Here is a 27660-nt window from a genome sequence, read left to right as displayed (position 1 = left end):
AATAAAAGCCCCCCATACAACTTGTAGTACACTTTACATGTTAAAATGAAATATGGCCAACAGCTAGCTTTTCAGGTCCATATCTACCTGTGTATTCCTCCATCGTAAACGTTTTTATGAGAGATTTTCTCCTTTGGACTGGCAACTACTTGATCAACTGTCTTCTGGATATTACATCCTGCATGACATCCGACTAACTCAAACTAAACACCAATAAAACCAAGGTCCTCCTTGTGGCTCTCTGCTAAAGAAAGTAGGTGACCTCCATATTTCCATTGATGGTTGCTCCATCTGTCCATCCTCTGAGGTCAGAAATCTATTCCTTTTAGACTGCACTCTCTCCTTTAAGTCTGTGACAAAAGCTGCCTTCTTTCACCCCTGAAACATCTCCAGGCTTAATCCTTCACTAACAGACCCTGTGACGGAAGCCCTACTACATGTTTGTGACCTGTGTAGCAAGGGGGACCAGGCATTCAGTGTTGTGGCTCCCAAATTGTGGAATGCACTCCCACCAGCAACCCACAATGCAGACTACTTCAAGAACAGGCTAAAAACCCACTTCTTCACCATGGCTTTCCCCTCATATGTTGGTCCACAATCTGCTACACCCATTTTCTCCTGCTATTTGTTTATTTTGTTTTGACTTTCTTGTTATTCATTCTTATTACTGTAATTGATGTACAGTGTCCTTGTTTTTTTTAAAGGTGCTTAAAATGCAATATGTTGTTATTATTATTATTATATTATACAAATGCACCAAAATAAGAGAGAAAAATGGGAACACGGCAACATCTTTCCCCAATACTGTTTAATAAAGTAATTTGTGTTTTTGGCTTTTGTTTGGAGGAAATCTTACTAATGGTTCCGTTAACAAAGACAACCTACCTCCTTACCATTGAGATTGGGCTATAAACTAATTGATTACATTTTTATTTATGAGAGGATGTTAGCGGTTTGCTTTTCCAAAATGTAAAAAAAAAAAACTGGATAACAGACCGGTCAACGCAAGAAAGTCTACAGATAGAGTTAAACATAGGCATGGAAAGTGACATGGGAAAGTATTTGCCCCATTTCTGAATTTATTATATTTTTTGCTTTTGGTCATAAATGTCTTCAGATCTTGAATAAAAACCTAATATTTAATAAGGAAACAAAAAAGGTATTTATTAGATGATAAATATTATGCAACAACCAATGACCCTCTAGTGGAAACATCACCCTCATACTCCAACTGGTTGTGTCACTTTTAGCTGCAATGATTGATCAACAAGTACAGGCTTACAGTGCTGGACAGCCTCAGGACCTGAAAGTTGGAATCATGAATTCTGCTCTGTAGCTGAGAATCCTAAAGGAGATCCATCTGGGACTTGAAACTCATCTGGGTCATGCAGCAAGAAAATTTTTGTTAACACACAAGGATGTCTACATCATATTTACTGAAAAGAAACCAATTTATCGTTTTGATTTGGCCTTGTCAATGTCCAGGGGTAAACCCAAGTGATGTTATGGCAGGACCTAAAACGAGTGGTTAATGAGAAAAAAATTTTATTTGGTTATAGTGATTAAAGCTAAAGGTGGCACAATCAGTGACATTGCCTACCTTAATTTCATTAAATACAAAAAAGTATAGAATTGTGTTATTTGTTTACTCTGGTTCTCTTGATATAATATAACGTTTTGGTTAAAAAAATTTTTTATGAAAAATATCTTCCCCTCCATGAACTGCCACCTTAACGTGGTGGAGGGGTTTGAGTACTCGAGTGACCCTAGGAGCTATGTTGTCTGGGGCTATATGCCCCTGGTAGGGTCTCCCAAGGCAAATAGGTCCTAGGCGACGGGTCAGACTAAGAGCGGTTCAAAACCCTTTAATGATGAAAAACATTTTGAGGACCGTGACGTCGCCCTGTATAGCGCAGCCGGGGTCCCACCCTGGAGCCAGGCCCGGGGTTGGGGCTCGTATGCGAGCGCCTAGTGGCCGGGCCTTTCCCCACAGGGTCCGGCTGGGCTCGGCCCAAAGGAGCGACTTGGGGCCGCCTTCCCGTGGGCTCACCACCTGCAGGAGGGACCATAAGGGGTCGGTGCGGGGGCCTCGACAACCCGATCCCTGGACACGGAAACTAGCTCTAGGGACGTGGAACGCTGGCTATTGGCTGGCCTTGAAGAGATTCTGGCAAACCGTCCAGCGCCTCAAGAGAGGGAAACAGTGCCCTACCAACGCTGTTTACAGTGGCGGTGGGCAGCTGTTGACCTCAACTGGGGATGTCGTCGGGCGGTGGAAGGATCTTCCGTCACATCTTCCATTGAGGAAGCAGAGGCTGAGGGCTCAGAGGTGGACTTGTCCATCACCCGGGCTAAAGTCACTGAGGTAGTCAAGAAACTCCTTGGTGGCAAGGCACCGGGGGTGGATGAGATCCGCCCTGAGTACCTCAAGTCTCTGGATGTTGTGGGGCTGTCTTGGTTGACACGCCTCTGCAGCATCGCGTGGCGGTCGGGGACAGTGCCTCTGGGATGGCAGACCGAGGTGGTGGTCCCTCTTTTTAAGAAGGGGGACCGGAGGGTGTGTTCCAACTACAGGGGGATCACACTTCTCATCCTCCCCGGGAAAGTCTATTCCAGGGTACTGGAGAGGAGATAGTAGGACCTCGGATTCAGGAGGAACAGTGTGGTTTTCGTCTGGGCTGTGGAACACTGGACCAGCTCTATACCCTCTACAGGGTGATGGAGGGTTCATGGGAGTTTGCCCAACCAATCCACATGTGTTTTGTGGATTTGGAGAAGGCATTCGACTGTGTCCTTCGCGGCATCCTGTGGAGGGTGCTTCGGGAATATGGGGTCCTGGGTCCTTTGCTAAGGGCTGCTAAGGGCTGCCCTTTGTCGTCGGTTCTGTTTGTAATTTTTATGGACAGAATTTCTAGGCACAGCCAGGGGCCGGAGGGTGTCAGGTTTGGGGACCACACGATTTCGTCTCTGCTCTTTGCAGATTATGTTGTCGTGTTGGCCCCTTCAAACCTTCAGCATGCACTGGGACGGTTTGCAGCCGAGTGTGAAACAGTGGGGATGAAAATCAGTACCTCCAAATCCGAGGCCATGGTCCTCAGTCGGAAAAGGGTGGCTTGCCCACTTCAGGTTGGTGGAGAGTTCTTGCCTCAAGTGGAGGAGTTTAAGTATTTAGGGGTCTTTTTCACGAGTGAGGGAAGGATGGAACGCGGTCGATGTATCGGCCTGTCGTGGTGAAGAAAGAGCTGAGCCGCAAGGTGAAACTCTCGATTTACCGGTCAATCTACGTCCCTACTCTCACCTATGGTCATGAGCTTTGGGTCATGACCGAAAGGACAAGATCCCGGATACAGGCGGCCGAAATGAGCTTTCTCCGCAGGTTGGCTGGGCGATCCCTTAGAGATAGGGTGAGAAACTCGGTCACCCGGGAGGAGCCCAGGGTAGAGCCGCTGCTCCTCCACATCGAGAGGGGTCAGCTGAGGTGGCTTGGGCATCTGTTCCGGATGCCTCCTGAACGCCTTCCCGGGAAGTTGTTCCGGGCCCGTCCCACCGGGAGGAGACCCCGGGGAAAACCTAGGACACGCTGGAGGGACTATGTCTCCCGGCTGGCCTGGGAACGCCTCGGTGTCCCCCCGGAAGAGCTGGAGGAAGTGTCTAGGGAGAGGGAAGTCTGGGCATCTCTGCTTAGACTGCTGCCCCCGCGACCCGGCCCCGGATAACCGTAAGAAGATGGATGGATGGAAAAATATCTTTACGTTATCAAAAGGGGGCAGTACTCTTTTCTGTTACAGTGGTTAAAAAAACTGATTTTTATTAAAGCACTAAAGTGGGGTTAGCAAAAGCTGTTGTCTTCAGACTGATTTATTTGTGTGTCCTATTTGTTTCTACACTTGATACTGCTCCTATTTCGGGTTTGGGTGTTACACTTAAACATTTTGATCAGGAAAGTAAAATATTATTTTCAATTTAGGATTACATGAATGCAAGATTTTAAATTGCATTTAGATTTCAATGATAACTGAGTCTGATATTTCTCAGCAGGCTTGTGCAGGGTGCACCCCATCGTTCATGCACCCTGACCTGTGTGGACTCATGGGCCTCCTTGATCTGGACACGCTCCTTCGCCTCGCTCAGCTGCCGTCTGACCTGTAAGAGGAATTTAGGATTTTTGGGAAATTGTGACCAAATGCGCACGTCAGGAATAAGAACATTTTTGGGAGAAAACCAAATGCCCTGGTTCAAGGGTGCTTTCAATAAACACAAACAATTTAAATCATGTGGAAAGTAACTTTGAGGCACATCTTTTGTGGACATTGTCTATTTACCTGAATATTCCATATTGTTGTCGCTTTTTGAACTCAATTCTGTTCAAAGATGCAAAAGTACCTGGTTGTGAATTGCCCCCTTTTGAGGGTGCAATAAAGCAGGTAGAAGTGATAGTTCACCAAAAACAAGACCTGAAGTGGAAATGGCACCATCTAACGGGACTAAAATGCTGACCCGAGCATCAAACCTACCACAGAAAGTTCCTCTGCCTGGCTGTGTGCTTCCAATTGGGCAATCTCCAGCTGACTCTGAGTCTTCATTAACAAGGCCTTTAGCTGCAAAGGCAAACAACCAGAGGTACTGAGAAATACATAAATACTATGCGGTGGTAGATAACAGTAAGATCATTTTACCAGTAACTGAATGTTTGCTGGATTCAATACCCATAAAAGTCAGTTGTTCTTTCCTTGAATCTGTAAGTCTCTGGAGAGGGCGTGCAATGACCCAGGTGTACAGTAGTAACATGACCTGCCTACCTGAGCAACCTCCTCAGCGCAAGTCTGGCTGAAGCTGATGGACTCCAGCTGCTTCTCTAACTGGGCCTCCAGAAGCATCACCTGTGCTTTTAACTGCAGAGAACACAGGAACATAAATATCTTGTATATCAACCATCACCATTACAAAGCTGGTTAAAAAACAGAAAAGAAACCAGGTAAGCCTAGTTCAGACGGCCCGCAATTAGAAGTGATGAATGTTGTTGCCCTCACTAGATTTGAACCTGGGTCTCCCGCAGGAGACGCCATGTCTTTAACCACTTCACCACAGAGTTATACACTTGCCTGGTGTCAGTATAGCATCTCAACATTAGATCCTTCTGTCATGCATTAACATCACCCCATTAAGTTTGAATTTCACTAGACAACATTACGCATTTTGTTAAACTGACTAACGTTTCTTATTAAGTTCCACCACAAATAGCATCAATGAACTGTATGGCTTTTCCCACTGGCTGTTTTAACAGCTTATTAGCTAGTAACATACAGACAAGAATAATTACAGCGTAATTACATATTAGGCAGTTTTTCAGTCACAATAATTAGTTTATAAGGTTGTTATTATTAGCCCTTATTACATGGATTGGCAGAATGCGTGTTATTTCTTGATAACAGACCGTTGCCATTAAAAACAGACCGTTGCTATGGACGCAGCAGGATTCTAACCAGAGACGGAACGGACTATTTTCTTTAGAGCAAGCAATACAATCATTTTTAAATCAATAAATTCCTTTAGAAATCTATATTTTGTGTCAAATTATTGATTTATTTGGTAGGCTGCCATGTAATAAGCGGGATAAGGTATAGCGAGGCGATTGTTATAGCGAATACAACCCCTTCAGGTTGATTCAAGATCCCTCCGCTTCGTCCCCCCAAAAAATTGTACCGCGGAGGAGAAAAATATTTGATTTTGAAATCGAGCTTCGCACCGAGCGCACGTCAGAAACAGAGGACAGTGTGTGTGTGTGTTCATCTCTTTAGTACTGTGACTTGACTTGACTTGAAACTTATAAGGACTCGACTTGACTTGCTTAGGGTGAACCCTTGACTTGACTTGACTTGCTTGATTTATCTGAACTGTGACTTGAGACTTGACTCGAGACTTGATGGTTAAGACTTGAGACTTGCTTGGACTTGACCATGTGTGACTTGTCCCCATCTCTGATAATAACTATGTGACTAGACGAAAGAATCGTGGAAACCCCTATTGTTTTACTGCCCAAGCGTTTGTGATCTAGCCTATATTCCCCCAAAAAGCATGCATGTATGGGTATTTGGAAAATCCGCCAGAAATAGTAGAATTATATAACCGTAAACCGCTTTATTTTAGGCTTACTATAACGTATCAAATGTAGCCAGCAAAGTTTTTGTCTTTCCTGAACAAATCCTAACGCATCATTTGTTTTGACTGTAACGAGACATGAAAATGGAACTTCCGGTATGGTAGTCCGCATCTCTAACCACTAAGCTATTTAACAAGGGGTAGTCAGTCAGTCACGCAGTCAGGTACCCATCCACCTACTCACTCACTCAGTAAGAGACATTTGCTCTTCTTGGCCAGCTCCGCTTACGCGGTCTGGCAAAAACTCACCTGATCTGTGATTTCCTTATCCATCTTCATATCCTCTGCAGCTTGCTCCAACACCGTTACCTGATCTAAAGCCTGTATAATGTAATACATTAACATTTTACTAATTTCGTGGGCACTCTTATCCAGAACATACATTCTCATACAGGCCCCTATGAGAATTGAACCCAAAACTCTGGCCATACAAGCAGAACATACAACCCACAAAGCAACACGAGACCACAAAGCTTGTCACTTTAATAACAATATTTTGAGTCCCAAAAGTGTCTGTAGATGCTCTACAGATGATTTACTTACTATCAATAACATCATCACTAACTATCTAGTAACCCTAAACTTTATCCTAACCCTAGCCCTTACTCTCAATTCTCAGGTTTAGAATAACCTAACCTAAAAATTGTAAAAAATATATAATAATTAGCAAGCAGTTCCTTATCAGTTTTTTGTCGATAGTATTGCTATCTATTGAACATCTAAAGATTGGGACTTTCAAAAGAAAGCACAACCTTAACGTCTTATCAGGCAACTATCTCATATGCTTTTATTACGGACCAGATTTAAATTGTAAGGCATATCACTCACTGCTAGGCGTTGCTCCTCTGCCTCTGTGATTTTGGCTTTCCACACATGCTCCTCTTCCTCCACACTTTTCTGAAGATCTTTCAGCATGCCCTCCTAAAGATATTGAAATAATGTTGGTATGCAGTATCACGTTCCTACCACCAGGTGGCTGTGTTATAATACCTAAAACAAACTGTAACCAAAGAGTACTGAACGGCACAGACAGACAGGGAGATAAGCAGCCCAGTTGATGTAGAAATCTGTATCCTGTAACCATCGAGCAATCCCTTACATCGACTAGAAGGAACTGTTTACCCACTCTTTACAAAACTGCTTCAAATGTGCGTTTGAGAGATTTCTTCTTCAGAACAATTCAAGTACCCTCACAGCATTTCCATAGATACATTTTTTCTCTTTCCTTTATTTTTAGGAATTATTAGGATTTGTTAGCAAAATCTATTTTAGTTTTAGTTTAAGAATTTTCACATTCTCCTTAAGTACACTGTGGTACAATGTCTAAATCTTAGTTGACTTGAATGACAGCAAAGCAGGCCCAAACCATCAACTCGACTGTTGAGAACATATCGTTCCTGTAGTCTGGTTTTTAACCCATATGTTAACTGGGAAATGTAGTAAGTCAAATATTGTTATATCCACTTTCATTTTTGAAAAAAACTGTTGAAGCAGAGGCATATTACTTTCAAACCTCCTAAGTAGGCCAAGTTCATGCAGTCTTTAACATTTCTACTCATTAACTTTGATTTAAGCCCTGCCACCCTAGGGCTCTAAGGCTGCATTTACACAGACTTTCCAATTCTGAGATCATTTTTGAGCTTATTTGGGCTGCAAATGTATCCTTTGACACTTGATCGAGCATCTTTTGGTTAGCTGTATTTGTAGGAAAAGTCTAGCTTAGATAGACTAGAATGTTCTCCACTTGTAGATTATCCGTCAGTGGAATTACAAAGCGATTCATCACAGACTCACTGGCATTCACAATCTTTCTTCAGAGGGCCTCCCATAACATGCACTTGCAGCAAGCTTGATTTTGAACACACCCATTTCAAATCTCAAATGCACACTTTTAGCATGTTCTACGCACAAGCAAATCACAAGCAGATTGATTAGGGTCAAACCAGACAACTATCGGAAAGTAAGGCTAGACTTCATTACCTATACGTTGCCCCCCCCCCACAACCTATAGGTAGATTAACTCAAATGACCAGTACCCGCGCACACCAACCCAGTACTACTACAGTACTATTTGTAGTGCTAAGAATTACAGTTATTCTTTTTTATTTCATTAATTTGTTGCCATTTTTAGAGAATTTGGATTGAACCTAAAGTGTTAAAAGACTGGATCTTTAGCTTTGCTTACAGTGTCAGCCAGGACTGTTCTGTACTGCTCACACTCTGCCTGTAGTGTTTTCTGGGACTCCTCCGCTTCTCTGAGTTTTGATAAAAGCACCTAGAGTACAAAAAAAGAACGGACAAAAGCCAAGAAGCATTTGTTCTATCTGTTTTCATAGAATAGTATGTCAGCTCTACTTCCAACAACTGGTATTTTGAAGCAGTCCAACATTACAATATGCTGATAGCTTCACAACGTAATGTATAAACTAAATCAAGATTTTCAGTTGCACTGAAATTACATTTTCTTTGGTTGTGGGGTGTGCATAATTCTGCTTTATTTTGACAGAGTTGCCAAAAACAGAAGAGAAGTTTTAACCAGTGAGACGTATTGGAACCCATGCTACAGTGGTATGTTGTGCACTAGAGGCAAACGCTTAGAACTTGAGACATCTTTTGCTTTTTCCAAACTACCCCAATGACAATCATATTTTACCCATTAACATACAAAAAAACACTTCCCTTTTTCACTCTAAAAAAGTGTGATTATTTAACCGTTCGCAATTATTATTTTTTGTCATTGGAGATCCTTGCCAATGGGCTTTATGTATAAGGGGTTCTTGACATATTTATAAGTGAACCTCAGAGTCTGTGGCTGGCTGGTCTTCTTTGCTCTGTGAAATTTCAAATTCCTTTGCTTTCTGGATGAGTTGCTCCAACCAGTTATTCTGTAGAAAATGAAATATAATGGTTAAAAGGAATAATTAGCTGTTTAGAAGAAAAGGCAGTTGGTGAAATAATTTAGGGTGAATTCCAATTATATTGAATAGATGACTTACATGTTTCTAGTGATTTATTTTTCCATTTCCACTGTAGTTAACTACATAGTACATTGCGAATCAAATCTGCAACCTTGGACTGAGCTACATGGAACTAAACGTGCTCTACCAGCTGAGCTACATGGAACAAATTGAATTAAATAAAGGCAACACTAACTCAGTATGTGTCGGAAACTGGAAACCCAACTTACCTGCTCTAAAGAAATGTCAGGGAAGTAAATCTGAAGAGCCTTTTGAGCTTCTGTCTGAAAAGACATCAGTGCTTCTTCAGCTATCCTCTACAAACAGATAAAGTCCAAGAATCAGGAAAGCCATCCATCACAAACAGTATTCACATTTTTGCATGACGGACATCCTTGTGTCAACTAGATTGTGGCTAGAGTGTTTGATGGTCTTAAATGCTAGACATCAAGTTGCAGCCTCTGAGCATTTTGTTAATTCCATGAGCATTTCAATTCCAAGGCACAGTCTGCCTACTAAATATGGCTGTGATAGGTCATTTCACCAACCCCAGTAGTAACTAGCCCAACTATTCTTATCAATCAATTATTTATTTTTAATGTTTTAGACTTAATTAATGCATGTTAATTGGATTTTATGAGTATCAAGTGTGCTTAAAAAGCAATAGAGCCATGAAATTGCCCCAAGAATCTGATCCAGGGCCAGTTTTGTATTTCCTCCAAAATGGGTTAAATTTAGAACCGCAGGAGGGGAAGCAAGCCCTAGAACAAACATACCTGCGAGTACAATGTACACACAGACACATGTCAGTGTTACATGTCATTCACCTGTGCACCCTTCGCTTCAGCCAGTCTCTCTTCATTCAGCTTTTCAGCAGCAGTCAAGGCTTCCATTGCTGCCCAGTTCTTTTCACGTATATTCTGAAGGGTAAAGCAGAGTGCAGTTTAATCCAGGATATATCCATCTGCCAGTAAAGCCAGAATTGAACCCTTCTTTCCTCACTCAAAGCATTTCTTTTCAACTCTTTTGTCATGCTGAATAGTTATATTTTCCTTCAAATTACCGTTGAGGTACTACTTGCACTGTCTTTTCCATCCAACTGGTCCTATCGCAAGAGGATAGTGATGACCACAGCAGTGGTTTTTATACTTTTCCTTGTTAAATTAGATTTGGTTCAGGTAATCACCTAATCAGTACCTCATAAGTAAAATTAGGTGTGCCTGTGTTGGAATTTAACAGACACTGGAATGGCTGCCATACATGATGAGGTGCTGATTTAAGAATAATTAGGAGTGGTCTCTTAATTTTTACCACAGCTGTATATACACACATTATATAGAAACTAAGGATCCCAGCTGTAACCAAAAGGCTAAGCTAAGAAATTAATTGGACAGCAGGCATACATGCCGCCCAATTGCAGCAACTTACATTGCTCTTGTTTTTAACTTGTTCCATTTCCTCCTTCAACTGTTGTAGCTCTTCTTCCAAAGACAGCATCTGCAAATCTTTCTCAAGGCTGAAAAGAGAACAAAATTAGCACTGGTAGGGGTAGGGGGTGGTTTCGAACACAGACCAGGACTGGTTCAGGAACAGTGAGTTAACACACCTCAATTGCTTTAAGAGTGGGCAAATACAGACAAATACCTTTCAAATTGCTGTCCAGCGGTTCCTGACTCCTGTGTTGGATGCATTTTCAAGATGACAACAAATCAGTACGACTTAGCATAAGACCCCCACAAAAAAAACTAAAAAACTTAACACCTCATTCACCCAGAACCCACCCACTCAACAAGCCTTACAGTGTTTGTGTTCCTCCTTTGCTCCATCTCAATGCTCAGCTGTTTGAGCTGTTCCTCTAATGAAGCCACCTGGCTCTCTCTGTCCTTCAGCCTGATCTGAAGCTGCTCCACATCTGCTAGGCTCCCTGCCTGCAGATCAGATCCAACACAAATCATATTACATTATATGATCTGGTCTGGAATAAAACATACAGTACATCAAGATATAAAGGACAGTCTGCCAGGTAATGTTGAATTTTAACTCTAGGTTGTGGACTCACTGCATCAGTTCTCTTCAACGCCATCTCAGCTGTCAAAGCCTGAAGTTGATCCTCGAGAGACTTCACAATGTCCTCTTTTTCCTTAAGGCTGACATGGGGCAATGGTCAGTCATTAAGTTCTGAAGACAGACTATGTGGTAGCACTACAAACTAGACCAGACGAAACCTAATTCCTCAAGGATGGCTGACTGCAGGCCCAACTTGCTGATGGTGTTCAAGGACAAGCTGGGATATGCCAAAATCAGTTGTGTGTGTCCAATAGTACAAATGTAAGTACCCCATATTGCATATGTAGTTGTTTGTCAGACTACAGGATAAATGATCGATTACAATAATCAATTTTGGAGTATTTGGGGCTTGGGAATTGTTCCTTCTATTCATTTAATATTTGAAGAGCCATTCCAGTCATCTAATTATCCATCTTACAAATCCTTCCAGCTGAAAGTTCCACCTTGCCAACCAATCATCGGTTTTGAAGACAAAGAGACAACCAACTGCGGCTGACTGAAACAGATAGAGCAGTGCATTCCCTTCCTGAAACGACCTGCTGCACCTGATGAAACTCACAGTGATTGGTGGTGATATGTCTGAGACAGGGTAAGGTGACTGTCTGTATAAGAGAGCTACAGTTAGGTCCAGAAATATTTGGACACAAACATTTTCATGATTTTGGCTCTGTACGCCACCACAATGGATTTGAAATGAAACAACCGAAATGAAATTGAAGTGCAGACTTTCAGCTTTAATTGGAGTTGAACAAAAAAATTATATGAAACGTTTAGGAATTGCAACCATTTTCATACACAGTCCCCTTTTTCAGGGACTCAAATGTGATTGGACAAATTAAAAAAAATTAAATTTTTAATACTTTGTTGAGAATCCTTTTTAGGCAATGACGGCTTGAAGTCTGGAATGCATGGACATCACCAAACACTGGGTTTCCTCCTTTGTTTTGCTTTGACAGGCCTTTACTGCAGCTGTCTTCAGTTGTTTGTTTGTGGGTCTTTCTGCCTTAAATTCTGTCTTCAGCAAGTGAAATGCATGCTCAATCGGGTTAAGAACAGGTGATTGTTTGTCTTAAAAAAGTCCTAGGTTGCTTTTGCAGTACAGGTGCTGGTCATATAATTAGAATATCATCAAAGAGTTGATTTATTTCAGTAATTCCATTCAAAAAGTGAAACTTGTATAATGTATACATTAATTCCACACAGTCTGATATATTTCAAGTGTTTATTTCTTTTAATTGTGATGATTATAACTGACAACTAAAGAAAACCCCAAATTCAGTATCTCAGAAAATTTGAATATTGTGAAAAGGTTCAATGTTGAAGACACCTGGTGCCACACTCTAATTAACTCAAAACACCTGCAAAGGCCTTTAAATGGTCTCTCAGTCTAGTTCTGTAGGCAACACAATCATGGGGAAGACTGCTGACTTGACATCTGTCCAAAAGACGACCATTGACACCTTGCACAAGGAGGGCAAGACACAAAAGGTCATTGCTAAAGAGGCTGGCTGTTCACAGAGCTCTGTGTCCAAGCACATTAATAGAGAGGCGAAGGGAAGGAAAAGATATGGTAGAAAAAAGTGTACAAGCAATAGAGATAACCGCACCCTGGAGAGGATTGTGAAACAAAACCCATTCAAAAATGTGGGGGAGATTCACAAAGAGTGGACTGCAACTGGAGTCAGTGCTTCAAGAACCGCCATGCACAGACATATGCAAGACATGGGTTTGAGCTGTCGCATTCCTTGTGTCAAGCCACTCTTGAACAAGACACAGCATCAGAAGCGTCGCGCCTGGGCTAAAAACAAAAAAGGACCGGACTGCTGCTGAGTGGTCCATAGATATGTTCTCTGATGAAAGTAAATTTTGCATTTCCTTTGGAAATCAAGGTCCCAGAGTCTGGAGGAAGAGAGGAGAGGCACAGAATCCACGTTGCTTGAAGTCCAGTGTAAAGTTTCCCCAGTCAGTGATGGTTTGGGGTGCCATGTCATCTGCCCAAAGAATGCTGCTCCAGAACTGGGTTGGCTTTTTTAGATGTTTTTTGGCTAATCTGCCCTTTCTATTCTTGAGGCTTATGAATAGGTTGCACCTTGTGGTGAACCCTCTGAATTTGCTCTCGTGAAGTTTTCTCTTTATGGTAGACTTGGATAATGAAATGCCTACCTCCTGTGTTCTTGACTTGGCTGGATGTTGAGAATGTTTTTTTTTTACCATGGAAAGGATCCTACAAACATCCACCACTTTTGTCTTCCATGGATGTCCAGGCCTTTTTGTGTTGCAGAGCTCAGCAGTGTGGTTTTTTTTCTCAGAATGTACCAAACTGTTTATTTGGCCTCTCCTAATGTTTGACCTACCTCTCTGGTGGATATACATTTTTTTGCAGCCTAAGCTCCAAATGCAAATGTCACATCTGGAATCAACTCCAGACCCTATTACTGCTTCATTGATTAAGAAATAACAAAGGAATAGCCCACACCTGTCCATGAAACAGCTTTTGAGCCATGTCCAATTACTTTTGGTCTATTGAAAAAGGGGGGGTACATATTAGAGCTGTAATTCCTAATACCCTCCAATTTGGATGTGAATACTCAAATTAAAGCTGAGAGACTGCACTTTAAGCCCATATTCATAATTTTACTGTAACTTGAATATATTTTGGTAAACAGACAAAATAACAAGTGTCAATGTCCAATTACTTTCGGACCTAACTGAATATGACCAAAATGGATAGTTGAGTGGATAGTTGAAAAGTAACACCAAGCAGGACCATGTGCTATAGGAATGTTATTTGAATAACAGTACTGGCCAAGTAATTATGAAACTAAAGGGAATTGTTGGTAATAGAGCTATAATAGATTCCTCTCTTACCTGTCCTGTAGGAGTTTGATCTCTGCTGGGTTGTCTTTCTGCACCAGCTGCTCTTTAACAGGTGACTGCTCCTCTTCTTCCTTCACACTGCATGCCAGAAAAATAAGACAACAAGTGATGTGTCTCAATAACAGTTGGAAAAATACATAAATAAATAAAAGACCCACAAAACATGGTTGCCCAACTGTTGAGAGTCACATTGCTTGACATTTAACTAAAGAAACTCCAGGCCACATGGACTCCCATTAATGTAACATACCCATTGAGCCTCGGCTCCTCAAAGGCCTGGGCAGATTTCACCAGCTCCAGTTCAACCTTCAGCTGTAGGAGCTTTTCTTCAAGATTAGCCACATGACATTCTTTAGTGATCAGACTGAAAGAGATGGAGAAAGTGACTAAATATTCCCATCCGGCAAACTGAGATGTATAGATATGACAAACGGTATCAGAAATAACTTATGTACCGGTTCTTTAGCTCTTCCATCTCAGAGGAGTTGTCAGCCTGTTTGGAAACAAAGATGTATAGGACAAAATCTTGGAACATGCTGTGTGGTTTAAAACACACAGTCTGGCAGTCCAGCAGCATCATTGTGACCAGTGTTCTAATCCTGATAGCAAGATATACCAAAAGGCTCTAGGAGTTGCGCATGCATGCTTGCCCCAAATTTGTGAATCAAAATAGTTGTATGCATTGTATTCTGAAAAGGTGCACGCATGTAGTATGAAATGTATACAAACACAGATCTGTAGTTGTTTGAGGGGTTTAAGCAATATGGTAACAAATTCACCCTATAATCTGACAGTTTTTAAGATCTACAAGACTCTCTAGGGGAACATTTGGAATTGGACTTTAGAAATCTACTGTCTGAACTATTTGGTGCAGGGAATAAAGACTGCGGCAGTTGGTGTTTACTTGGATTTTTGTCTTCTGCTCTTCTACAGTGGTTTTCGAACCAGTCGCCTGTAGGACAGCCTCCTCCTTGGCTGCTGACATAACGACCTGTTGGGCCTTCAGGGCCTCCAGCTCAGCACAGCGGTCCTTCAGCTGGACCTCCATTGCGTCCATGCGCTCTTGGACCTCTGTGGCGATCAACAGAGTTCAATTTAATTCCATTCAAAACCAGAGTCTAGTCATCCAAGTGTATAAACACTAATAACTTATATGCTGAAATGTGGAGACGAGAATTGATAAGGTTCTGGCCAAGTCTTGAATTCAGACATGCTTTGAATCAGAGATTTTCCTGGGTTATTGAGCATGAACTGCTTTTCATATAGTGCTGAGCTGCAGTTTGTGAACACTTAGTATCTTGTGAATTTCCTAAAACTACATCAAGTGGACCTGATTGAAACAATATCAAAAAATTATTTTATTTGTAAATGTATTCTTTGTGCAAATATGTCCAACATTCAGTTTCTTTTTGACCAAAAGCATCAAACCTTAAATTAGTCCAATGTTTTGTCCCATATCCTTTGGATGAAATGAAAATGATATCAAACATGAAAGTCTACAAACGCATTAGATGCACTTGCAGTTTTGGGTTGTGTTTTATGTTATGTTTTGCCCAATTGTAACTCAGTGGTGAAAAGATGTTTCTCAGCAGTTATATATCCTTATAATGTTATGATTAACATGATAATCTCCGGTAATATTTGTACTATTGATAGGTTGTTTTGTAGACTGCTACCTCTTTATTCATACTTTAATTCATAATTAATTCACAATATATCTTATATAAGACATTTTCAAGATACATTTAAGGTTCAAATACTTATGCCCACAAAGAAACTAAATGTTGGATATACAGTATAGGCCAAAAGTTTGGACACACCTTCTCATTCAATGTGTTTCCTTTATTTTCATGACTATTACATTGTAGACTCTCACTGAAGGCATCAAAACTATGAATGAACACATGTGGAATTATGGACTTAACAAAAAAGTGTGAAATAACGGAAAACATGTCTTATATTCTATTTTTTTCTAAGTAGCCACCCTTTGCTCTGATTACTGCTTTGCACATTCTCTTGATGAGCTTCAAGAGTTAGTCACCTGAAATGGTTTTCCAACAGTCTTGAAGGAGTTCCCAGAGATGCTTAGCACTTGTTGGCATTTTTGCTTTCACTCTGCGGTCCAGCTCACTCCGAACCATCTCGATTGGGTTCAGGTCCGATGACTGTGGAAGCCAGGTCATCTGGCGCAGCACTCCATCACTCTCCTTCTTGGTCAAATAGCCCTTACACAGCCTGGAGGTGTGTTTGGGGTCATTGTCCTGTTGAAAAATAAATGATGGTCCAACTAAACGCAAACCGGATGGGATGGCATGTTGCTACAGGATGCTGTGGTAGCCATGCTGGTTCAGTATGCTTTCAATTTTGAATAAATCCCCAACAGTGTCACCGGCAAAGCACCCCCACACCATCACACCTCCTCCTCCATGCTTCACAGTGGGAACCAGACATGTAGAATCCATCCATTCACCTTTTCTGCGTCGCACAAAGACACGGCGGTTGGAACCAAAGATCTCAAATTTGGACTCATCAGACCAAAGCACAGATTTCCACTGGTCTAATGTCCATTCCTTGTGTTTCTTGGCCCAAACAAATCTCTTCTGCTTGTTGCCTCTCCTTAGCAGTGGTTTCCTTGCAGCTACTTGACCATTAAGGCCTGATTCGTGCAGTCTCCTCTTAACAGTTGTTCTAGAGATGTGTCTGCTGCTAGAACTCTGTGTGGCCTTCAGCTGGTCTCTAATCTGAGCTGCTGTTAATCTGCGATTTCTGAGGCTGGCGACTCGGATGAACTTATCCTCAGCAGCAGAGGTGACTCTTGGTCCCCCTTTCCTGGGGCGATCCTCATCTGAGCCAGTTTCATTGTAGCGCTTGATGGTTTTTGCGACTGCACTTGGGGACACATTCAAAGTTTTCGCAATTTTCCGGACTGACTGACCTTCATTTGTTAAAGTAATGATGGCCACTTGTTTCTCTTTACTTAGCTGATTGGTTCTTGCCATAATATGAATTCTAACAGCTGTCGGCTGTGTATCAACCTGACTTCTGCACAACACAACTGATGGTCCTAACCCCATTAATAACGGGAAAAAATCCACTAATTAACCCTGAAAAGGCACACCTGTGAAGTGAAAACTATTTCAGGTGACTACCTCATGAAGCTCATTGAGAGAACACCAAGGGTTTGCAGCGCTATCAAAAAAGCAAAGGGTGGCTAATTTGAGGAATCTATAACATAAGACATGTTTTCAGTTATTTCACACTTTTTTGTTAAGTACATAATTCCATATATGTTCATTCATAGTTTTGATGCCTTCAGTGAGAATCTACAATGTAAATAGTCATGAAAATAAAGAAAACGCATTGAATGAGAAGGTGTGTCCAAACATTTGGCCTGTACTGTATATGTTTAATAAATAAATATAGAAGTACTTTTTTGTGTTAATGGTTCAAATCAGATTCAAATTTAAATGAAGACCTCTTAACATTTTAGGACACACGCTGAAATTCTGAAAATGCTAAAGGGTTCACAAACCTTTACTCAACTGTAGGTCCTGTCTCAAAACCAAACTACATATTGCTGACACACCAGATTAAATTAGTCAAATATACAGTGCAGTCTCTACAAATTGAATGGCAAAAACATGGCAAAAAACTAAACAAACAGGTTGACAACTCATCTATGAATCTGCTGAGCAACAAATCTGAATGTGGTTTGCTGTTTATTGTATAATTTTAATGGTAATTAACCTTGCATTCATTGTATTACTGGTTATTTGTAGGCATACACTATTCATGTGATTCTGTGTTTTTTATTGCGCCCTTTGTCTTTGCCCAAGTCGTCAATTAAAATCACAAATAACTTACTTGATTAAACAGCAGCAAAATAAAAATTATTTTAAAAAAATGCATGCAGGAAGAGTTTGGAAAAATTTACCTGAGAATGTGGCCGCCTTCTGCTGAGCTTTAGCCAGTTGAGCCTGAATGAGTTTGCTGGTTTCCTGGGACTTCTGGAGCTTCTGACTCACCTCCTCCAGTCTCTTCTGCATGGCCCGCTCACTCTCTGCCTGGGACACCTACAGACAAACAAAGCAGTTGCTTATCGGCATGTATAGTAATGAGCACTATGCGTGTTGGTTTCCAGAAAACCGGTTTAATTAGACATTAGCCAGTGAACTGTGCATAATTCCGTGAAATGTCTCATCTTGAGACATATAGGCTGACAAACATTTGCTTGACAGCAGCAACCAAAATAACCAATTGACAGAATAAAGACAGGCCATAATTTAATTTGACACAAAAGTTATTATGTAGTACTGTAGTACTGCACTATTGAACCAGCAGTGTATTAAAACTATTAGTTGACCGTGAGAAGAGGAGGTTTTACATTTTGGGTTCTCACATGTAAAAGTTCTCACATTCTCATCTTTGTAGACAAAAATAAACCCCATTTAAGAGAGTTCCCAATCAGTTAGGAAATATTTATTAGGAAACATTGTGCCTCTCAACGGTATTCATGAAACAATGAAATTCATATTTTGAGAGACAGAATGCAAGGCATGCAAGAAAACACCTCACTGTTGTTCTCCATTGAAGGTAAATATTGTGAAGATTAGGGAAAGGCAGGAGGACAGGGCGGTGGCCGCTTATCTGGAGATACTGGGATAACAATTTCCCTAAAACCTAGGATCAGCCTCATTAGTGGCGGAGAAAAACTGACAGAAGAATGGCATCCAGGGGCAACTTCACTGACTCTAGTCACCTTGGACTGGGCGAGTTTCTCCTCTGCAGCTGCCACCTTGGCCTCCAGGGCCTTCCTGTGCTCCTCGTCAGCCTGCAGGGCTTCGGTCCTCTCACCCAGGTCCCGGTTTAGACGAACACATTCTTGCCTCAGCTTTGCTAGTTCCGCATTCTGCCTAGAGGGGAAAAGTGATCACTTGACTTGATGAATTTCCATACATTAGTGGAACAGTTTTGAGTATGGACTGAACGTTAAGAATGCACATAATTAGGATCTCTGAATTTGTATTATGTTCATACTTTGCAATAATGTATACAAAAACAGAAAGGTAATTCAAGGACATTTGGACTTGCTTTAGCCATGTTGGTAAAAGTCCAACCAAACTAAAGTACTGAACAATTCTGCATTAACTTATTAGGAATCAATATTTAAATATGTGATAAATATTTAAAATAATAGATAAATAATTTTATAAACTTAGTCAAATTATTTATCTATTATTTAAAATATGTATTAGAAATCGGAGGAAGTGTTTGGGAATTACAGCTATTTAAAATTGGAGGAAGGGTTTGGGAATTACAGCTATTTAAAATTGGAGGAAGGGTTTGGGAATTACAGCTCTAATATGTAGCCCCCTCTTTTTCAAAGGACAGAAAATAAATGGACAATTGACTCAAACGCTGTTTCATGGACAGGTGTGGACTATTCCTTCGTGATTTCTTCAATAAAGCAGGTAAAGGGTCTGGAGTTGATTGCATTTGTGCCATGGAATTGATTCCATGTGTGCCCACAATATGCGGTCAAATTAGCTCTCAATTAGCTCTCAATACAAGTGAAACAGGCCATCCTTAGGCCGCAGAAAAAAAAATCCTTCAGAGAGATAGAAGGAACATTAGGAGTGGCCAAATCAACAGTTTGGTACATTCTGAGAAAAAAAGAACACACTGGTGAGCTCTGCAACACAAAAAGGCCTGGACGTCCATGGAAGAAAACAGTGGTGGATGATCATAGAATCCTTTCCATGATAAAGAAAAACCCCTTCACAACATCCAACCAAGTGAAGAACACTCTCCAGGAGGTAGGCATATCATTATCCAAGGAACAGCATTCTTTGGACAGATGAAAGATTAACCTGTACCAGAATGATGGGAAGAAAATAGTATGGAGAAGGCTTGGAACGGCTTATGATCCAAAACATACCACACAATGGAGGCAGTGTGGCCATGTCCATGCATGGCTTCCAATGGCACTGGGTCACTAGTGTTTATTGATGATGTGACAGAAGACAGAAGCAGCCGGATTAATTCTGAAGTGTATAGGGATATATTGTATGCTCAGATTCAGCCAAATTCAGCAAAGTTGATTGGAAGGCACTTTACTTAACAGATGACCCAAAACATTCTGTGAAAGCAACCCAGGAGTTCAATATTCTGCAATGGTCAAATCAATCACCTGATTTCAACCCGATCGAGCATGAATTTCACTTGCTGAAGACAAAATTTAAGGCAGAAAGACCCATGAACAAACAACTGAAAACAGCTGCAGTAAAGGCCTGTCAAAGCAACACAAAGAAGGAAACCCAATGTTTGGTGATGTCCATGCGTTCCAGATTTCAAGCAGTCATTGCCTGCAAAGGATTCTTGACAAAGTATTAAAAATAAACATTTTATTTATGATTGGGTTAAGTCAATAAAATTGGAGTCCTTGAAATCTTGAGTCCTTGGACTGTGTATAAAAATGGTTGCAATTCCTAAACGTTTCATTCAATATTTTTGTTCAACCCTTTGAATTAAAACTGAAAGTCTGCACTTCAATTGCATCGGTTGTTTCATTTCAAATCCATTGTGGTGGTGTACAGAGCCAAAATTATGAAAATTGTGTCCGGACCAAACTGTATATATATCCGGACCAAAACTGTATCCGAACCAAACTGTATATATATCCCGACCAAAACTGTATCCGGACCAAACTGTATATATATCCATCTAGCGGAAACATCCACACACTACCTTTTACATTTACATTTTAGTCATTCAGCCAACGCCCTTATTTTATATCCTGAGTGATTTTCAGTAGTTAGTCCATATATTTCCGACCTGGTCCCTCATGGTAATCAAACCCAGAACTTCTGGCGTTGCAAGCACCACGCTCAACCAACTGAAGTACACAGGACAATATACTCACTACCTCATTACATAGTAATAAGTAAAAGATTTTAGAAGTACAAAGAAAACGTCCCTGGCCACCTAATCACCTAATTCGCTACAGGGAATGCAAAGTGGGAGCTAGATAGAAAGCAAAGACAAAAGGGCCCCATAAACAGTTTGCTGAGAATTCTGATATGCCTGTGACTGGGAGTGTCTGCAATAAAATTCTTGGCTGCCATTTGAATATGCCCTGGGGTTGGACTGTGTTAGAGTCAAGTAAGAATTGTTTTTCCTAACACAGGAGGATGCATGGCATCAACCACACAGCTTTAAATTAAACTAAATACTAGATTTTCAAACATGGTATTTGATTTGCACCGGAAGTAAATTACACATGTTAATCCAACCGTATTTTAGCCCACGTAACGCGCGCATTATATGCATTTTTACAAACCCCGCACCCAAACTGCACGTTATCTGCTTGTGCACAATATACATGATCTTTTTTACATGTAAACGATGTGCAGTCTCCTAATAATTCTATTGCTCTGTTTCAGGTTTTGGGTCAAACAACATCAGGGACGAAAACGTCCGGAAGGCAGAATACAAAGCTACTCTCCTATGATAAATGAATTACCAGTACTTCTGCATTGTAACGGCACCACCGATTTATCTACTTTTACAATTTCTACAATATAACAACATACAGATTTCTGCGCGTCACGTGCTTGTTATGTAAAAGTGTGCGTAATACGTTTTTTACACAAACAAGCGCGATATGAAAGTGTGCGCGTTTATGGCCTAAAATACAGTACCTTATCTTGTTTTACTGCATGTTTCAGTTATGTTAAAAAAAAATCCTTAATGAGATGAATCAGGGCTTGGTAAAAACAAACGGACACACTGAGAAACCACGTTTTTGGATAAGAAATACTGACATTTCAGATTTTTGACTGAAGAAGAGTCTCCTTGCCTCTTTCTGAAGATCATTTTGAATAAGGCAAGGACAGAGGACTAGATTGACTTCTTATTTTCTTGTTGATCAGATCAGTGTTTTATTAATTACAGCAAGATATTTCAGCTTAATTTTCTTACATCTAGTGCCTACTGAACCTGGAGTTTTGTATTGTTTACATCCCCCCAACTACCTGCTCTCCGCCTGGCTCGTGGCCTGGTTGAGGGCATCTCTCAGGATGGAGTTCTCCTGCTGCAGACGGGCTAGCTGAGCAACAGGGCCATTGTCCAGCTGCTCTTGCAGGCTTGCTATCTGTAACAGGATGTCATTCAAATAAATTGTTAGAACATACTTTCACTATGTTTTCATACGGAAGTGAAGTCGATTCACAGTAGATTATTCTAGTCTTGTCTGTTGCATTTTTTTTTCAAAACCTTTTATGTAGTCATCAAAATCAAAGGCTTTTATCAATGTCCCACAAGGAAGAATTTGTGGAAGCAACAGGTCCACATTCAGTCATGCATTGCCATTGGGTGCAACATTACAATATAAATACCTTTATATTTTAATGTGTATAACACATGTCATTTAAATGTAGAATCAATCATATCAGCTTTAGTCAGGGTATTTCTCTTTGTACCATTTACTACATTTAAATTATCTATCCTGAACATGACCCTGATATTAAGGAGTTTGTGAATTCTAACCTTGAGGTTGAGTTGCTGGGTCTCAGCCACGTGGTCCTGGTAGGAGACCTGCATGCGAGCCTGTAAGGCAGTGATCTCCTGAGCGCGAGCACTTAGCTCTGAGCTCAGACGGGTCTCCACTGATGCCATCTTGGATTTCTCTGTGTTCAACTCCTGTGTGGGCAAGAGCGATCCTTAGTGTCATCACAAACATAATATATTGGAATATTTCAATAAGACTGAATCCTATTTAAATATTCTGGTTGAATATATTTAAGATACTTAAACTAAATACATTAAAAAATATAGGTATATATAGTAGTAAAAATTACCCCATGACATAACTATTTGGTTAGAGGTTAAGTCTCCTCTATATTGGCAAATAACAATGAGTCAAATCACTGAAAAGTCTTCTAATATACACCGATCAGCCATAACAATATGAACACTGATAGGTGAAGTGAATAACACTGACAATTTCATCATGGCAGCTGTCAGAGGGCCGGATATATTAGGCGGCAAGTGGACATTATGTCCTCAAAGTTGGTGTGTTAGAAGCAGGAAAAATGGGCAAGTGTAAGGATCTGAGTGACTTTGACAAGGGCCAAATTGTGATGGCAAGACGACTGGGTCAGAGCATCTCCAAAACTGCAGCCCTTGTGGGTTTTTCCCGGTCTGCAGTGGTCAGTACCTATCAAAAGTGGTACAAGGAAGGAAAAGCAGTGAACTGGCGACAGGGTCATGGGCGTCCAAGGCTCATTGATGCACGTGGGGAGTGAAGGCTGGCCTGTGTGGTCCGATCCAACAGACGAGCTACTGTAGCTCAAATAGCTGAAAACGTTAATGCTGGAAATGATAAGAAGGTTTCAGAACACACAGTGCATCGCAGTTTGTTGCATATGTGGCTGCGTAGCTGCAGACCAATCAGGGTGCCCATGCTGACCCCTGTACTGCCGAAATAACCTACAATGGGCAGATGAGCATCAGAACTGAACCATGGAGCAATGGAAGAAGGTGGTGTGGGGTTTGATAAATCCCATTTCCTTTTACATCATGTGGATGGCCAGGTGCGTGTGCGTCGCTTACCTGGAGAACACATGGCACCAGGATGAACTATGGGAAGGAGGCACGCTGGCGGGGGCAGTGTGATGCTTTGGGCAATGTTCTGCTGGGAAACCTTGGGTCCTACCATTTATGTGGATGTTACTTTGACACAAATCGCCTACATAAGCATTGTTGCAGACCATGTGTACCCTTTCATAGCAATGATACTTCCAGATGGCATTGGCCTCTTCAGCAGGATAGTGCGCCCTGCCAAAAAGCAAAAATGGTTCAGGAATGGTTTGAAGAACACATCAACGAGTTCAAGGTGTTTGCTTGGCCTCCAAATTCCCCAGATCTCAATCTAATCGAGCGTCTGTGGGATGTGCTGGACAAACAAGTCCAATCCATGGAGGCCCCACCTCTCAACTAACAGAACTTAAAAGATCTGCTGCAAAGTCTTGATGCCAGACACCACAGCACACCTTCAGAGGTCCATGCCTCGACGGGTCAGGGCTGTTTTGGCATCAAAAGGGAGACCTACATAATATTAGGCAGGTGGTCATAATGTTATGCCTGATCGCTGTAAATAATGTATTATAAAGTATGTAGGATAATTTACACTGAAGGCTACAGAAGAAACTGTAATATTTCATTAACATATACACTCACCTAAAGGATTATTAGGAACACCATACTAATACTGTGTTTATTACAGTTTCCTTCAGAACTGCCTTAATTCTACGTGGCATTGATTCAACAAGGTGCTGAAAGCATTCTTTAGAAATGTTGGCCCATATTGATAGGATAGCATCTTGCAGTTGATGGAGATTTGTGTGATGCATATCCAGGGCACGAAGCTCCCGTTCCACCACATCCCAAAGATGCTCTATTGGGTTGAAATCTGGTGACTGTGGGGGCCATTTCATTACAGTGAACTCATTGTCATGTTCAAGAAACCAATTTGAAATGATTCGAGCTTTGTGACATGGTGCATTATCCTGCTGGAAGTAGCCATCAGAGGATGGGTACATGGTGGTCATAAAGGGGTGGACATGGTCAGAAACAATGCTCAGGTAGGCTGTGGCATTTAAACGATGCCCAATTGGCACTAAGGGGCCTAAAGTGTGCCAAGAAAACATCCCCCACACCATTACACCACCACCAGCAGCCTGCACAGTGGTAACAAGGCATGATGGATCCATGTTCTCATTCTGTTTACGCCAAATTCTGACTCTACCATCTGAATGTCTCAACAAAAATCGGGACTCATCAGACCAGGCAACATTCTTCCAGTCTTCAACTGTCCAATTTGGTGAGCTTGTGCAAATTGTAGCCTCTTTTTCCTAGTTGTAGTGGAGATGAGTGGTACCCGGTGGGGTCTTCTGCTGTTGTAGCCCATCCGCCTCAAGGTTGTGCGTGTTGTGGCTTCACAAAACCTTTGCTGCATACCTTGGTTGTAACAAGTGGTTATTTCAGTCAAAGTTGCTCTTCTATCAGCTTGAATCAGTCGGCCCATTCTCCTCTGACCTCTAGCATCAACAAGGCATTTTCGCCCACAGGACTGCCGCATACTGGATGTTTTTCCCTTTTCACACCATTCTTTGTAAACCCTAGAAATGGTTGTGCGTGAAAATCCCAGTAACTGAGCAGATTGTGAAATACTCAGACCGGCCTGTCTGGCACCAACAACCATGCCACGCTCAAAATTGCTTAAATCACCTTTCTTTTCCATTCTGACATTCAGTTTGGAGATTGTCTTGACCAGGATCACACCCCTAAATGCATTGAAGCAACTGCCATGTGATTGTTTGATTAGATAATTGCATTCATGAGAAATTGAACAGGTGTTCCTAATAATCCTTTAGGTGAGTGTATATATACATATATATATATATATATATATATACATACATAATATACATATACACTGAACAAAATTATAAATGCAACACCTTTGTTTTTGGCCCCATTTATCATATACTCAAAGATCTAAGACTTTCTCTATATACACAAAATGCCTATTTCTCTCAAATATTGTTCACAAATCTGTCTAAATCTGTGTTAGTGAGCACTTCTCCTTTGCCGGGAGAATCCATCCACCTCACAGGTGTGGCATATCAAGATGCTGATTAGACTGCATGATTACTGCACAGGTGTGCCTTAGGTTGGCCACAATAAAAGGCCACTCTAAAATGTGCAGTTCCATCACACAGCACAATGCCACAGATGTCGCAAGTTTTGAGGGAGCGTGCAATTGGAATGCTGACAGCAGGAATGTCCACCAGAGCTGTTGCCCATGAACTGAATGTTCATTTCTCTACCATCTCCAAAGGCGTTTCAAAGAATTTGGCAGTATATCTAACAGGCCTCACAACCGCAGACCACATGTAACCATACCAGCCCAGGACCTCCACATCCAGCATCTTCACCTCCAAGATCGTCTGAGACCAGCCACCCGGACAGCTGCTGCAACAATCAATTTGCATAACCAAAGAATTTCTGCCCAAACTGTCAGAAACCGTCTCAGGGAAGCTCATCTACATGCTTGTTGTCCTCATTGGGGTCTCAACCGGACTGCAGTTCGTCATCGTAACCGACTTGAGTGGGCAAATTCTCACATTCGATGGCGTCTGGCACTTTGGAGAGGTGTTCTCACTGTTTTTCTGATTTTCACTGTACAGGGCAGATGGCAGACAGCGTGTAGGGCGTCGTGTGGGTGAGCGGTTTGCTGATGTCAACGTTGTGGATCGAGTGGCCCATGGTGGCGGTGGGGTTATGGTATGGGCAGGTGTGTGTTATGGACAATGAACACAGGTGCCATTTTATTGATGGCATTTTGAATACACAGAGACACCATGATGAGATCCTGAGCCCCATTGTTGTGCCATTCATCCACGACCATCATCTCATGTTGCAGCATGATAATGAACGGCCCCATGTTGCAAGGATCTGTACACAATTCCTGGAAGCAGAAAACATCCCAGTTCTTGCATGGCAAGCATACTCCCTGGACATGTTACCCATTGAGCATGTTTGGGATGCTCTGGATCGGCGTATACGACAGCGTGTTCCAGGTCCTGCCAATATCCAGCAACTTCGCAAAGCCATTGAAGAGGAGTGGACCAACATTCCACAGGCCACAATCAACAACCTGATCAACTCTATGCAAAGGAGATGTGTTGCACTGTGTGAGGCAAATGGTGGTCACACCAGATACTGACTGGTTTTCGGATCCCCCCAGACCCCCCCCCCCCCCCAACAATACAGTGAAACTGCAAATTTTAGAGTGGCCTTTTATTGTGGCCAGCCTAAGGCACACCTGTGCAATAATCATGCTGTCTGATCAGCATCTTGATATGCCACACCAGTGAGGTAGATGGATTATCTCAGCAAAGGAGAAGTGCTCACTAACACAGATTTAGACAGATTTGTGAACAATATTTGAGAGAAATAGGTCTTTTGTGTACATAGAGAGAGTCTTAGATCTTTGAGTTCAGCTCATGATAAATGGGGGCAAAAATAATTGTTTCGTTTATAATTTTGTTCAGTGTATTTAAATATAAAGTACCTGAATTTCTTTAGTGTCAGTATTTTCCACATTGTTGCTACTGTAATATATTTTAATGCATTTCATTCATTAATGTATTTTATAAATATATTCAGCCAATATACTGTATTTAAATGTTTAGATTTTATTGAACTATATTCTAATATATTATTTTAGCATATCAATAGTCAGCATTCTCCAGACACTGCGGCGCACATGTTTCTCTTCCCAAGTGATCCAGCTGGCACAGAACAAGCCAGTGGACTGAGTATTGTAGGTAGAGGCTTATTGTGAGCACCAGCTACCAAATCCTGTCCTATTGCACTAAAGACAAGACCTGTTTAAGATGCTTCCTAGCACAGCACTACCATAATTAATTGAATGAATTAACTTACTACCAAGTGATTCATAAAACGTATAAGGTGTGTTTGGTGTAAAGAACTAAAAACATTTTGGGTCACATTTTACTCTATTAAAGAAATA

At 41.4% G+C, this 27660-nt stretch overlaps 1 protein-coding gene across 4 annotated transcripts in view; it reads right to left on the bottom strand.

Moving 5' to 3' along the window:
- The window catches only part of rrbp1b (ribosome binding protein 1b), a 64429-nt gene that overhangs the window by 9221 nt on the left and 27548 nt on the right, over positions 1 to 27660 (bottom strand). For 3 of the 4 annotated variants that reach the window (XM_010901722.4, XM_020052873.2, XM_020052872.2), the window contains 21 exons: positions 22608 to 22760; positions 22094 to 22212; positions 18820 to 18973; positions 17995 to 18133; positions 14965 to 15131; positions 14516 to 14553; positions 14311 to 14424; positions 14052 to 14138; positions 11176 to 11263; positions 10916 to 11044; positions 10761 to 10792; positions 10545 to 10632; positions 9944 to 10036; positions 9347 to 9433; positions 8958 to 9044; positions 8345 to 8434; positions 6988 to 7080; positions 6409 to 6480; positions 4800 to 4892; positions 4515 to 4598; positions 4078 to 4143 (listed from right to left, as the gene is read on the bottom strand). In XM_010901722.4, coding sequence (XP_010900024.3) covers positions 4078 to 4143; positions 4515 to 4598; positions 4800 to 4892; positions 6409 to 6480; positions 6988 to 7080; positions 8345 to 8434; positions 8958 to 9044; positions 9347 to 9433; positions 9944 to 10036; positions 10545 to 10632; positions 10761 to 10792; positions 10916 to 11044; positions 11176 to 11263; positions 14052 to 14138; positions 14311 to 14424; positions 14516 to 14553; positions 14965 to 15131; positions 17995 to 18133; positions 18820 to 18973; positions 22094 to 22212; positions 22608 to 22760 — 2073 coding nt within the window. The remainder of the gene's footprint in view (positions 1 to 4077; positions 4144 to 4514; positions 4599 to 4799; positions 4893 to 6408; positions 6481 to 6987; positions 7081 to 8344; positions 8435 to 8957; positions 9045 to 9346; positions 9434 to 9943; positions 10037 to 10544; positions 10633 to 10760; positions 10793 to 10915; positions 11045 to 11175; positions 11264 to 14051; positions 14139 to 14310; positions 14425 to 14515; positions 14554 to 14964; positions 15132 to 17994; positions 18134 to 18819; positions 18974 to 22093; positions 22213 to 22607; positions 22761 to 27660) is intronic. The other variant, XM_020052874.2, reaches the window with a different exon arrangement.

This window comes from Esox lucius, chromosome 9 (assembly GCF_011004845.1).
Source record: "Esox lucius isolate fEsoLuc1 chromosome 9, fEsoLuc1.pri, whole genome shotgun sequence".
Classification (NCBI taxonomy): Eukaryota; Metazoa; Chordata; class Actinopteri; order Esociformes; family Esocidae; genus Esox; species Esox lucius.
This window is presented reverse-complemented; position numbering and strand designations above follow the sequence as displayed.